General features: G+C 34.8%; 1 protein-coding gene across 1 annotated transcript in view; it reads right to left on the bottom strand.

The window, feature by feature from the left end:
* Positions 1-15,661, bottom strand: part of CNTN5 (contactin 5) — a 504,363-nt gene that overhangs the window by 160,053 nt on the left and 328,649 nt on the right. Inside the window, exon 12 of the mRNA XM_024760353.1 lies at positions 14,115-14,287. Within this exon, the coding sequence (XP_024616121.1) occupies positions 14,115-14,287 (173 nt within the window). The remainder of the gene's footprint in view (positions 1-14,114; positions 14,288-15,661) is intronic.

Genomic DNA, 15,661 nt, shown 5'->3' on the forward strand with positions numbered 1-15,661 from the left:
CAATTTATTATTCCAGTCAGAATTTTGATATAAGATTAAGCATGGTTAGAAACAGCAATGTGGGCAAAACCCAAAAAAACTTAGCTAAGAAAAATGATCCTTAATTTACTCTGCCTTATTCTTCTTTTTTTCTTTTTTTTTCTGCGGTACGCGGGCCTCTCACTGTTGTGGCCTCTCCCGTTTCGGAGCACAGCCTCCGGACGCGCAGGCTCAGCGGCCATGGCTCACGGGCCCAGCCGCTCCGCGGCATGTGGGATCTTCCTGGACCAGGGCACGAACCCGTGTCCCCTGCATCGACAGGCGGACTCTCAACCACTGCACCACCAGGGAAGCCCTGCCTTATTATTCTTAAAGGCACATGGAAACATTCTTATTGAAATGCTTGCATCTCTCACACTAGCTAGTTATTTTAAACACCAGAGATATTGTAGTAGCCTGTTCAGAGTCATTACTGATGTGATAGGAACAGTGAACAAAGCATGTCACTTCTAGTATTCCTTACTACTTAAGTGATGGATAATGGCAATTAGACTGCAGGTTTCAGAAATGCTTTTAGGAAATACTACCACTATATTTAATAAGTACTTTAAAGTAAATTTTGTCAATATGCTATATTTGTTTGTGGGACTCTCAGCAATTAAAAAGGATAAAATGTAGTATTTTATAGTTTTGGTTAGGCTTCTTGATATGAAATCCTTGAACTGTTTAGTACAGTGTTGTATCTTCACAATTAATGTGTTCTAAATTATTTTAGCTAATTTTGCTTCAAAATGGTTAATTCTTTTGGTTTTATATATGGGTAAGGTGTATAAATGAAAAATGGTTTGATTTTAGGGTGATTTAAAAATAATCAGAAAGGTTATTACCTTACCTTGTACTAGTTGATTGAATATCCTTCAGTAGTAAACTTAGTTGAATTCAATTGAACATTAATTCTCAAGAGCTAGTTTTCCTGCCAATGACATACTTGGTTAACAATTCACATTTCTCCTCCAGAGTTTTTTTCTCTCAACAGCATAATGTCTCAGTACTATAACATTTATCACATTCAAGAGTTGTTTGTCACTGTCTAGATTAAGATTTCTAGAAGGGAGAGATCATGCTTTATTCAGCCATACATTCCCTGCCCTGATATTGTGCTGTATATACGACAAGTAACCATTAAGCTTTTGTAAAGTGAATAAATGTATTAAAACTTTTCCTGATACTGGTATATTTCTTTTTTTATGTGGTAATTTAGCAGGTGAGCAAAGAAATGAGAAAGTAACTCTGTGTAAGAGTACAAAATTGTATTTGTTTATATAATAATTAATTTAGCAAATACTTTATTTAGCAACTAATCTACCTGATATGATGCCAGCCACTGGCAATGGTTAGCAAAATAGGAATGATTCTTTTTTTCAAAAATATATAATGTATTTAAGGAAAAAATATGGAAGAAAGCAGAAATTCTGATTTTAGCCCCTGACTTTTTAAACTACACTTTATTCTTACAGTTGTTCCTAGCATAACAAGCAGTCTCCTGAAAAAAATCACATAGTGCTTCTCGGGTATTTATCTAAATGACGCTGAATATTGAACCTTAACACTATAATAGTTAATTTCTTTTTTATATACCACACAGAAAGCCTCAAGCAACATGTAAATTTATGTAAAACACATATACTTATGCTAAGCAACAATTTATCCCTGGATTTAATTTGAAGACATATAGCAGCTTTACTTTTGCTAAGAATATGTAACATGATATAATAGGAACAAAGAATAATCATGACCATTTATGTCACTTTCATAGGTGATATGGGAAGCTTTCTTTAAAATAGAATCACTACAGTACTATATTAGATGAGGTTTGCTATAACTGTAAGATCACCACTGTTATTGGAATTTGGTACACTTTTGACTTTCATATTTTCCTCATCCTTAGTCTCTACCTGGAGTGTCTTTCCCCCTTCTACGTTCTCTCCCTGCTTTGCCTGCAATACTCTTTTTCTCCTTAAAGAACAGGCTTAGGTGTTATTTGGTTTAGTAAGTCTGCTCTTCTTCCACAGTTTGGATGGTGTGTAACTTGGACCGAGTTCCCTGAACATATTTCTTTCAGTGCTCTTGCCACATATTGGTTTATATGCCTGTTCCTCTGTAAGACTCCAAGCTCCCCAAAGATGGTGCTCTATCTCAGTTGTAGTCATATACCTCCCATAGAATGTTTGCTACTGATTGCTACAGAATCCTCAGTTCCTGGACAGGTGCCTAGCATATAGCCATTCAGTAAATCTTGATGGAACTGAGATAAACTCAGATTTCATCTATTGTACACTGATAAATACTCTATAAAGCCATCAATTATTCCTTAAAGATAATGATGTCATGCTTTCCAAATTCTCTAAGTTGATCTTTTCTACTTCCCTTATATAAGGGGTATCAAATGAAGAAAGGAGTGAATGATAATAGCCCAATAGTTATTTCTAAAATTTCCTCCTTCTCCTTTTTTAAGACAGGAAACATCTTTGAGAGGCAACCTATTGATTATTAACTCTAGACTCCTAAATTTCACTTTTATGTTGTAACATGATAAAAATAGTCCATGAGAGAAACTGCAGGATTTTGAAAAGCTACAAGCTAAACATATCATAACACTTAGGCACCCTTTAGAACTTAATACAAAACAGATGCAGAAAGAGAAATTGTTAAATAAAGGTAGAATTTCAAAGATGTCTTGAAAATAATGGCCTCTCAAAAACCCAGCTCTTTGAAAATTACTTTGAGAAATAATAACAGGAGTCAGTCTAAAACACAATACTTACATATCAATAGTATTTCAAAATGTAACACTGAACTATGTTTGCTTATAAAAATCCTAAACCTTATGTGGTATTAGGGAATAAGGACAGCCTTTTATTTACCGAGCCTTTCAGAAACTAAAAAGAATAATCTTTTATTATATATTATTCCATCAAGGTAAAAATTCTAGTATTGAGGACCTTATTACACTATGCATTTCATCACTCTGCAGGTTAAATTTTATCCCCTGGATACATAGATCTACGTAGGACATTCTTTTTAAAATAACAAAAAAATCTATAAAACATATCAGCATTACTTCAACAAGATAACTAGAACCACTGTATATTTCTCTTTTATTAAGAACTCCTGGGATTATTATTTCCAGAGAAAACAATTACTTTTAGCACAATATCAAAAGTATTGAAACGTCCATGTGAAGCAAAATGAATAAAACTATTGATTACTGTCATTTTCTATAATTTTAATGGAAGTTAGAAACTTTTCTTGGTTAACAAAAAAGTAAAAAATGCTGTTTAGATATTATGTCGACAATTTGTTTCTAAGCGGCCTACTCTAAATGGCTCATTTTTAGTTCATATACTCTTACATTCACTGATTCCTTTAGCAAATTCACAAATGTTGATTTAGTCTTTAATGCACACAGTTACTGTGTAAGTTCAAAAAGTAAATATGTTCCTAACTTCCAGAAATGTAAAGGCTAGAATGAAAGAATCAAGTGACATTTACAGTAGATTTTGATACTTGCTCTGGTGGAAGGATTGAATAGTTATAATGGAAGGACTGAGAGCACTGGGGGTGAGGAAGAGGGAAGAATCTGAACCCCTACTGGATATCTGACTTGAAAACTGGATTTTGGTGGCCAAAAACTCACATGAAACCAGCCATTCTGTAAGTAACATACTTAGTAAGAACAGATATGATTTAAAGTATCTCAAATGTGGAATTTATGCTCTACTCTCTTTGCCTGATAAGCAGTAAAAGAAATGTAACATATTGCATCTCATTTTCATTTTGAGAGAATTTTCAAAAGACTAAAAAAGGAAGGTGATAAAAAAAGGGGTTCACACACTATAAAATGAAACAATTATAGCAGCCAGAAAAGTGAGCGTTAATTAATCAGAAAACACACCCACAGAACATCTGAAGAGGCAAGTGTAATAGGACATTTTAAGATGTTTTTCAATTCATTCTCAGTATTTTATGGCAGGATTTTTTAAAACAATGTGTGATTTGATCTTACAGAACATACAATTTTAATGTTTTAATAGTGATCAAGTAACTAAGATAAAAATAAGCTGAGTTGTCCAGCTAAAGAGGTGAGATTGCAGAGAAGAAACACAATCTCTTTCTGACTTCAATTTTCAAAATGCCACTGTGAAGAATTACAGCTAGCTTTGGTTCTTCATATCTTTACTCATCAAATCAGATTTGGAATATCATTCATGGCAATGAAGTTTTCAGCTCAAAGAAGCTTAAATGGTAATAGTGGCTGTGCTATAAATGTGCCTGTGGTGCTCAGAACCTTCACCCTGAGGTCTTTCACTCCTCTTCCTTCCTGGGTCTTAGTTTCTTCATTTATATATAATTTGCCTGACTCGCAATGTTGTGGGAATCAAATGAAATAAAACATATGAGAGAGGAAGGGCAAAAGTTCTCTTCATTATGTAAAATTCTATTTATATATTTTAGCCTAGGTCTTAATCAGATAATAAAACTGTTTCAAGTTTATTCTGAAATGATTAACTAAACATTGAAGAGCCTGATTGGTAGGGTTGCCTTTGAAAATATATATAACAGAAACATATTTTTGGCAAAGGGACAGAATATTGCTCATAATAGTAAAGTTTACAGATGTTAGAAAAAAGAACTTGTATAGTTTAAATGTAACCACATAATCATAAACTTTATAGGAGTAACTTTAGATGAATATATGAAAATCTTATCAGCAATGAGAATAATTGACCCAAAAATTCTAAAACAGATGAAGGATATTTATCTGTGTTATTCACAAGATGATATAATTTAACATTAAACTGATTGAGAAAGAAGGGAATTTACAATGTTATCTCCCCAAATAGTTGTAGATATGCTCTAGGTTTGTTACTATATGTTGGGAGATAGTGTGGTATTGGAGTTCAGAATTCATTTGAATAATAACTCTTCCATACAACAATTGTTTAAATTTGAAAAAAGTTGTTTATTTATTCACAAATTCTTTCTGAATTTGTGTCTTTTTTTTGTCAAAAACAAAACCCCAAATGAAAACGAAACTAATCCCTACATCATAGGATATTTGTGGGAAGTAAAAGAAATGATACTTGAAAACTTTAGCATATTTCCAGCTACTTAGTAGGCATTCAGTGGATGAGAACTATTATCATTGCTTTCTATTATTACTCATACCTGCTTCAAGTGCTTTCTCGGTGTTGACATTTGCCATTATGGCTGTCTTAGGTCAGGGTTTCAGAGAAACCGACTCTGAGATGGAGACTTCACTGGGGCATGCCATTGGGATCAGCGTTTATGGGGAACATGAAGAAAGCAGAATTGAGCAGAGGGGGAGTTTAACTGTGATGCAGTCATGACAAAAGCCTCAGTTTATCCCACAGGGAGCTCTGTAGCTGAGAGACCCTTCAGAGCTGTCCTGCTTTAAGGCAAGAGACTCAGCCTTTTTAACCATCCCTATGCATTCATCACCCTTACCCTTGGTTATGGGCTGGAGGGTGGGGCATAACTTGGGCCAGATAACACTCTTTGGCTAAGAGTCATTCCCAGACAGTGACTCAGGTTAGAGCCATCAGCTGCCAATACTTTCTATGGTTTAGGGAAAGAGTGCCTCAGTCTTGAAAGGGGAATCTGGGCAACACCCCATAGCATCTACTACAATGGCCTCTGGTATCCTCAGGTAAATTGACACGATTAGTTATTCTTCCTAAGACGATTCATTTTAACAGGCCCATGAATCAATGTGAATGATGAATGGGAGAGGAGTACAAGAAAACAAGAAGGAGAGAGGTATTTTTAAAAATTACCAAGATTTAAATAGTGGCCCCTTAAGAAAGAAATAAAAGTAAACAAGGATTATGTACAAAATTAGAATATTGAGAAAAGATGAGTATTAGGCTCTGAAGATAATTTAGGGACTCATTTCAGTAACTTGAACATTTGATACTTTACTAATTCATTTATTCATTCTAAACTGTTTAGTACATTTATAATTTATAAAGATTTTGCTGTCTCATAAAAATAATTCTTTGTCAGATTGGGATGGGGAAGGAGGTATGGAGTCAAACTCCATTGATTATTCTTCAAGGTACAATTCCAGGATAATTAATAGAAATTTAGAATAATAATGAATAAATACAATGGAAATTCTGAACTGAAACTCAAAATATTTGGAGGGTTATTTTTCATGAAAATTTATATTAGAAGTTTGTTACACATATTAGAAAGACTAATAAGTTTAAGCAAGTAATTCACTGTTGAAAATGACTTAGGATTAGGTAAGAACTTGGTTTAATAAACATCACTGGAAAAAATCAGATAGGCTTCATGGTCAAGGTTAAAAACAATAACAATGGTTGCAAAAACTTACTGGGGCCTACAAGTGGTCACATTACCAAAGACAGAAGCACTTCATTCAGGATTAAATATTTATTTGATTGGATCTGAGTTAATATATGCATGAAATGGGAAAATAATTTTGGAGAAAAACAAAACTTCCAAAAGGGAAAATAAATATGGAGTCCTAGACATGTAAGCACTTCATTTCTGGAGTTAGTGAGCTAAAAGCATATTTAATATCTGGAGTTTACAATCTAGGAAAGCAAATTCTGTTAAGAGATAAAAGAGTGTTTTCTATTTCTTACTGCCCACTTTTCCCCATCCAATAACCTGAAACATCTCACCTGGCTCTGATGACAATCTCTGGGAAGTATGGTACTTTTATCCTCTCAGAGGTCACAGAACACAGACTATTAATATGATTTTTCTCAGCATGGCCAATACCAAAATTGCCTTTCTCTTCAAGAAGCTCTATTTTCCCTGTCTCTCTTTCAAAAAAAACCAAACAAAACAAAAACAAAAAGTAAACCTGCAGTTCTGCACTAAAGCACATTGCAGAGAAACTAGTAACTTTTATATTACTCATAATGCTATGTAAATGTATCATAAAGATAAAAACAGCTATCAAAAGTGGAGCCTCTAAATGAACAAAAAAGCTCTATATGGTCACCATAATACCAAATCCAGAAGGTTTGTTTTGGTGGACTACCTTTAAATGAACAAAGTGAAGCTTGTGACTTAGATGGCTAAAACTCTTTCAATATGTGTGACTTTGGAAGCATTACCTGATTGGACTACATCTGACAAACTACAAAAAGTCGTGAGGCGCACTTCAAATTTTGCTTTGTGGGGCCAGATGCCAATTCGAATAAAAATGGAGGTGGATAATCAATATGGTGTTACCACCAGCTGTGATCGTGATGGGGTATTGTGGTCAACAGATTACTCAGGTGAAAAGCCCAAGAGTTAAGGAAGAGTCTCTCAATAATAGGCTGCCTTTGATGTCATCTAAGGCAGTCATCTTCTATTCAGTTCCAAACTGGGCTAAAGTGAATGTCTAATTTTTCATAAAAAAGCAATGAAATAAACTATTCTGCAATATAATTTAGCAGAATTTTATGCAGTAGTTAATTAATTATGTTAGAACATGAAATAATGCAGTAGTGGGCTAAGCTGAGAAAATGCTTTTACAGTTTTTATTTTTATTGTTTATTTTTTTCTTCAGCAAATATTGACAGAGTGACTGTTGTATGGACATACAAAGTGATCAAAAATAAAACAGAATATTAGCCTTTGCTTTGGGGGACCCCAAAGTTTAGCTTATGTCATTAATACATAAAATGTCACAGAATCACAAGTGTTAATGGCATATTTTGGTCATGGTCATGTGACTGCATGAAACATACACACACTAAGAAGATGTGTATTCTTTTCTGCCATGGGAACTGTTACTACTTTGAGAAGAGAGTAGATGGAGGCACATTCTCTAACACAGACAAGCAGGAAGCATGGATGTGGTACACTTTCTGGAATGATCTGAAAATTCTTGGACCTTTGAGTGTAACCTCTCTTTAGCTCTCAAGCTTTGGTTGGTTATTACTCTATTCTGTCCTATTCAAGTGACAATGTAATTTCTTTTGTTAAACTAGGTGAAAGACTAGGAGAAAACTGTTATAAAGCTAATATATGCAATCAAAAGATTACAGCAGAGTTCTGTACAGAAACTTGGTGAATTACCAGGATTCAGAGCAAGACAAGGATCCAGGAAGCACGAAATTGAGTGATGAGGATGGACAAACCCTTTGCCAGACAGGGAGGGGTAGGGCTCAGAGTCCAGGTGGCCATACTACTTGGAAGTATGACTATTACTAGTGAGCAGAATGAGCCAAAGAGAACTTGTAACTTTGGTAGAACTGTTGATTCTCTGCCTTTCACACATTTTCTGATTAGTTATGAAGTGCCTCCAAGACTTACACCTGCTAATAGGATGAAGATGGTGCAGCAGATGGTCTCAAAGTCCTAAGAGCTTTGTGCCTCAGTAAACCCTGGCAGTATGTCCAGTGATTTCATTTATTTTTACAACATTAACTTTTATCCATTGGGAAAGAGAATGGTACCAGTTGAGCACTTGCTGTCTTCTACTCTGACACTTCTTTTTCTTTTAATTAATTAATTTATTTATTTATGGCTGCACTGGGTCCTCGTTTCTGTGCGAGGGCCCCCTCCAGTTGTGGCAAACGGGGACCACTCTTCATTGCGGTGCGCGGGCCCCTCACTATTGCAGCCTCTCTTGTTGCGGAGCACAGGCTCCAGACGCACAGGCTCAGCAGTTGTGGCTCATGGGCCCAGTTGCTCCGCAGCATGTGGCATCCTCCCAGACCAGGGCTTGAACCCGTGTCCTCTGCATTGGCAGGCAGACTCTCAACCACCGCGCCACCAGGGAAGCCCTACTCTGACACTTTTACTCCTTAAGAAATAGTGGTTAATTCCTAAGAAGACAAACGAGGAACAGAAGTAACCATGATAAGAAGACTGACATAGGCTATGACTTTCAGCTAATAAAAAATCTTATGGTATTAAGGAGTTTATATTCTGGCCCCTTCACTCACCTAATACTCCACACAAATCAGGGCTATGAATCAGGCGTGTTCCCTTATGATTCCTATGCTTAGTATACAGATTATCATAATTACTCCAACTTTCTAATTTTCTGATATTCAGATCTGGTTGGTAATGGAATGGACTACGTCAGAGGAGTGAGTTCCTCATCACTAAAAGGATTACAGTGGACACTGATGATACTGATGGAGAATCCATGTACCAATCCAGGACTAGCTCAATAATCTCCAGGATCCCTTGTAACCCTGAGATACAATATCTTTTCTGATCTAAGGTTTACTTTCTCTTTTTTCTTTTCCTATCCTAATGCTACTCATCCTCTGAGGTCTACGTCAGGTGGCACCTTCTTCCCAAATAATATTACTTTATATGATTGTTATGAGGAATTGATGAGCTATTGTATGTGTGTATATATACTTATATATATAAATATATATATATAAAAGCTGAGTGCTTGGCATATAGCAGGTGCTAAATTAATTCCTTTCCTCACTTTTCTCCACAATGATAAAAAAATTCACATTAATCTCTTTTCTGGTCTCCAACAGTATTTGGCTCTAACAAAAAATTAGTAATTTTTTATGGTCATATTTTTCTTGAATTATTTTATGTTCTATGCCATCTTTACATTTACTGAAGACCAGAACCAAATCTCCCTTTTATTTTTATTTCCCACGGTTTATAGGCAAGGGCTGAACACATAATGGTCAATGAATGTGGAGAGGGTGAGCTTTATAAAGGAGAATCAACATAACGTAGTTTAAAAATCACAGTGTATTTAATATTTTTACCCCAATTTAGAATTCATGTGGTCTGGAAAAGTCTTATGCTTCTGTTTCCTCATTTAAAAATGGAGTCAAACATCCCTACTCTGCTTTCCTGAGTGTATTGTTATAACCAGAGGATTGAGTAAATATGAAGGACCATGAAATAGTGCACTTTGATTTGGTTGCCCATTTAGTTGCAATTTATCACATTTGGAGAGCTCACGATGGAAAGCGCAGTTCTTCTTTTGCCAACCTTCCTGATTACAAATATTTGGCTTTTTTCTCTGCTCCAAAAGGAACAAATTACAGGCTTCCATGATATTCAGTGTAACTGATCTTTATGCGTTGTAGGGATTAAAACTAGCTCACATCTTGAATGAATAATTAGGGATTTCAAGTCTCTGGAGAACAATGGATCACCATAGTCCTCCATTAAGACTGTGGCTTTGGAGTCACACGGCCATGTTCAGGTGCTGTTCAGACATCCTGAGAGTATTAAGAGGTTCTCAAACACCTCTGACCAACATAAAAAACTGTGTCAAAACACAATTGTGTCAAAGCACGATTGCAAATAATTATTTGATAACAGGGTGGTTATTTAAGGCTGAAGCTTATAATGGTCGATTCCTCATTGTAACCTCTGCTTAACCTGCCTGGAATGAATGTAAAGTCTGCCTGATGTTCAACCCCTGCTCCACACAGCTGTCAGAATTATCTTCTTAAAGAACAAATCTGAGTCACATGGCTCCCTGTTGCATTCCAAATAAAACCCAAATTCCATGGCTCCGAAATCAGTGCCTTTAACAATGAGGCCTTTGCTCCTCTCCTTTAAATGTATTCTCTATTCTGTGTCTTCACTATGCCATCGGGGCTACATGTTCCTCACTGTTCCCAAGACGTGCTCTAAACTCTCTGCCTTGTCTTTGCTTCACCTGCTCTCTCTGTCTGAAATGCAGCTTCTCTTCCTAACCACCTGGCAAAATCCTACCAGTCCAGGTCCAGTTCAAATACCAAATTCTTCTGCCAGCTGTATGTAGAGTTCTCTGGTGATAGCACTGTGATAGCAGATTACTAGCCCACCCTGCTGTCTGTCTCCTTAATCTGTGCTCTCTTAGGGGTGAAAGGCCATGTATTTTAACTTGGATCCTGCACAGCCCTTTGCTTGTACAATTGAATCTAAATTAAATCTTGAGAATAGCCTTACTAATTTGCAACCTTCAGTTAACTCATATCATTGCCAAAAAAGGGATTTGGGTGAATTGGATCAAATGTTTACAGACTAATTGATTGTTTGGACCCTTTGAACAGTGGCTTCAATAATGGATTCACTCCAAAAATCAGTCAAATTTCTGGGTTTGTAAAACATGGCCTAAGTCAAGAGGCAAGAGAAATAGAAGCATTTTCATTATAGATTTCAAAGCAATAGCTATTATTCTTTTAACCTGATGTGATTATATGTTTATTTATTCACTCTCTTGCAGTCCAAAAGCACTGTTTTATTTAAAACATAAATAAACCTTGTCTATAGGTGTTATAAAAGTTATACATAAAATTTTTCCTAGAGCTTCATCTGTAAACCAATGGCTGTGTATAAAAGATATCACTATAACAAGTTGAAAGGTAGAGAACTTCATCAAGCTATATTTTGGCACTACAAGATGGAAAGTATCAACACAATTGGTATCTTTTTTTTTTTTTTTTTCAGAGATTTGGTTGATTCAGTTGACACTATGCAGTGTTAATATACTTGAAATATATACCCCCCTTTCTCTTTTGATTCACCCCCATTCAATCACACACTGGTGGGTTAGGGCCAGGTCAGTTAACCTAAAGAGTACTTCAGTCAAAGGTACACTCTATTCCTACTTAAGTCCTGAATCCTGCTGGGCTTTCTTACTCTGTTGGACCAGCCTATACCCCTAAGGTCTCGTCAATGGCTCTCCTTTGAAACTCAGAGCAAACCATAGATCACCCCACTAGGCTCTCTTCTGAGTCCTGGCCTGCCCTCTTATTCCCAGAGTCTTCAATTGGCCTCTCAAACAGAAAGTATCCACATGACCAGAGGCCTTCCCAAATCTCACTTCCTTATAACACTTTCATCCCTCCTTCTAAAACATGTTATTTCTCAGACATATTATATTTCACAAGGTGAAAGGCAGGATGGGGATAGAATGTTTTTCTTTTTTTCTCTGACTTTTTCAAGTCACAAAATGGGATTCTCTCCCATGTATGTCCTTGAAGCTAATGAGGACCCAATCAGTGTTTGAGGTAATTGGGGTAGAGGGAATAGACAATTTCTTCTAACTTTGCAGTTCTGAAGCTTCCAAATATTTTAAGTACAAACATATTTCTATTAATTTTTTAATATAAGCTTAAGTGATATATTCTACATAACCTTAAGCTAAATATTTTTCTCACTTCTCAATATATTAATTTGCTTTATTTTTCTATTCTGGAGTTTATTACCACTGTCTACAAACTGAGCTTAATTTATTATGGCTTATAGCAATATAGGTTTGCATGGAGTAAGGAGTCAATTTTGTAATTCTCAAGGGCAGGAACAGCATATGTGTAAAGAGAGATACAGCAGGTATTATTGACTGCCAACCTTATGAAAAGGATTAAAGGTATTTATTTATGCAAATGAATGGACCTGAAACTAAAGTGGTAACATATAAGAGACAAAAACAAGAATTCATATAATTTATCAGACCATTAATTTCTCTACTGATATTTTAAAATAAAGAGGAAGCCTGCTTCTATGAAGAAAACCTAAAATTTAGTTTATACATATTTTTTCTTTATATTTCTGATCACTCAAAATTAACGTTTACAGGTAATCCTAAGAAGAAATATTTTTGATGGTATATTTTTTTGTTTTCAAATGTAATATTTTTCTGGTTTTGTTTTATGACATTCATAGCATAAAATTTGTTCAAAATTTGAAGCTATGATTGACCCAAGGTAAATAGAAAAATCACAAATTCGAGGAAGATGAGTTTAACATGATCTAAATATTTTGTATATAACATAACCATTGACAATTAAAATTAATTTATTTAATGAGATGTGAATAATGCAGTCAGGTAATTTTCTTATTTATACAGTCTCTCATTAACTGCAAAGTAAATCAGGATGAAAGGAATAACTTGGAAGAAAATGTTTACTTTAAGTTACATTGGCAAATGCAACAAAGAAAATTCATTCTTACTATTCTGTTAATACAAATTTGTCAAATTCTAGAGTAAGAAGGGGTCTTAGAAATTATCTGGTCCAACTCCCTCACTTTAGTGCTCTATGAGATTAATGCCAAGGCAAATCAAGTGACTGGCTTTTTGTTACACAGCTGATTAAAGACTGAGCTGGGTCTTGACCCAGAAAATTCCTTACTTTGGGTCTAGGACTTTTCCCACTGTATCACATTACCTTTAAAATAAAATTCAATCCAAGCCAAGTTTTATATGTTTGAGCTCATTACAGCTGTGGTCTACCAGTGCTTCCCATAATGTTTACAGAAGAATAAACTGATGTTAATAAGTATGTGGCAGCATTTTAAATTGTATTTGTAGGCATAGTTTGTATTTGGATCCACCTCTTTAACCAATATAGAAGAGATATTTCAGCCAAAACCTCTCTCTGCCACCCGAGTTCCATTGCCCTTGTCTCTCTCCATCATTATGTTACTCTTTTATGTTTTAAAAAAGCCAGTGGGGGGAAAGATCATTTTCCTACTTCTCTGTTAAGACACTATGATCATACTGTAGAATTTGGTTCAAAAGATTTCTTACTCCATTTAGTTGATTGTCACATAGATATATAAAAAAAGATATTACAAGGAAAGATTTGGCAGATGAGAAATGAGCATGTCTGTGAAAGTTTGTCTAAGGCTAATGTGCATTTCTGACTTTGGGTTGCATGTTTAAGCTCTGTAGCCTGTGCTAGATTAAAGAATCTCCAAGAATTACTATTTCTTCAGGAGTAGGACAGGCAGGCTTATTTCATTTATTTATTGTATCGTAATTGCTAAGAATGCTTTAAATAACACTTTTATGTTTATGTAGCCACATAACTTTTGAGAAGTAAGGTGTAAATATTGACAATACTAATCAAATAGAAAAAAATGGCAAAGAAACCAGATCTGCATAATCAAGTATTCCCAATTTCTTACTGGGGGAGTTTTAAATAAGTATTATTTTCAGTTTGACATAACAAAATAATGAAATAAAATAATTGTTTGAATCAATTTGAATTTTGTCCTAATTTTTCCTTAACATTTCACAGAGAAGAAAGTTTTTACATTTGAGTCTAAATTTCTAAAAGTATTATTACTCAAAGAATAAAATTTCATTAACTTACGGCCCTGATGCTTTCAAAATGTCCACCTTCTTTCTCAAAATCGATAGGCTGTCCTTTCAGTGTCCAGTAGAAAGTGACATCCAAACTAGCATCATGAATTGCTTTGCAGTTAAGGACGACGCTTTCTCCCACTGTTAACTCTGTTCTTTTAGGAGTAAGTTCTATTCTTGTAGGTTCTATAGAAATAAAAATATGTTAATTAGCATAACGTATAGTTTTCACCTTCATTCTGTATTTTAAATAATAGAGAAAAATTAAACAAGGAATCTATGTAATATAGTTGCTCCAGATACATATCTCTTAATAAACTATTATTAATTTAAATATTACCATTTGGTAATATTACCAAATATTACCATATTAATTGAAATATTAGCATTTGTAGGGAACAGATGATTTAAAGGTCCCTATTCCTGTTAAGAAGTCAGCTTGGATGAAAAAGAGGAAAGACTACATAACTAGAAAGACCAATTGGTGCTCTGGAAGGAGGAACATTAGAAAAAAGAAGCTGTAGCCTCCCAGTCCACCTTCAAGGATCATCAAGTATAAATAAAAGAATTTTTACAATAAAAAATGCTTCACATCTAAGGAGGAATAATTCAAATGAGTTCACTTTAAAGGTTATACAGAGCACCTCCCTTCAAATTACTATCTTAAAGGAGATAAAAACCATACTACTACTACTACTACTACTACTATACCAGCTTGTATTCACTTTATAGTTTACAAAACCTTGTAAGTAGAGGAGTACAAGAGGCACCTCTGGCTGATTATAAAATATCCCCTTTGATAGACAGTGGATGCTTTAATTGAGATCTTTAAAAAAAGGCAAAATATTGAATAGAAATGTGTTTTGAGAAAAAAATGTTTACATTATTTAATGATTCAGTTAAATTTTTTAAAAATAGATACATTTTTACTGGGTTTAGAGCAACTTTAAACCAATAAAGGCTAATACCAGCTGTACATCTAAGGGTTAGTTAAGCTAATGATCAAACAACTGCAATATGATATTTTTTTTAATAAAATAAGGAGGTGATGGAGACAGGATTTTGATACTTTCTTTTTTCCTAATTAGGTTCCTGATTGTAGATACCTCAAGAAGCCTGACAGAGATGAAAAATTATCCTAATCTTCCTATTTCAGCTCTACTGCAATAGCATAGTCTGATGAAGGACCATTGTTAACCACTGATAAGATCCTTTAATATGCAGCATCCTTCAAAGCAGTCTCAGAAAGAGCGATACCAGGAAAGGAATGCCACAGTAAATATTAACATTCTGGAAGTCAAATATTTTGTGTGGCATTCTAAATTCTGGCTTCATCAGAGAAGACAGATCATCACAACATACTGCAGTTTAAACTTTGTGAGAATTGGAATGTTCTGAGTAACTAAATATTCCACTTAACTCATGATTAGCAGAGAACATTTTTGTTATTATTAAATTTAAAAAGTCTGTGGATCCAGCATTGCCTCACTATGAAAAACGTTGTTTAGCACACACAAGGAATGAGACCTGTACTGGAAGACTGACTTGGATTCCAGTAAT

The sequence above is a fragment of the Neophocaena asiaeorientalis genome, unplaced genomic scaffold (assembly GCF_003031525.2).
Source record: "Neophocaena asiaeorientalis asiaeorientalis breed wild unplaced genomic scaffold, Neophocaena_asiaeorientalis_V1.1 scaffold601, whole genome shotgun sequence".
Lineage (NCBI taxonomy): Eukaryota > Metazoa > Chordata > Mammalia > Artiodactyla > Phocoenidae > Neophocaena > Neophocaena asiaeorientalis.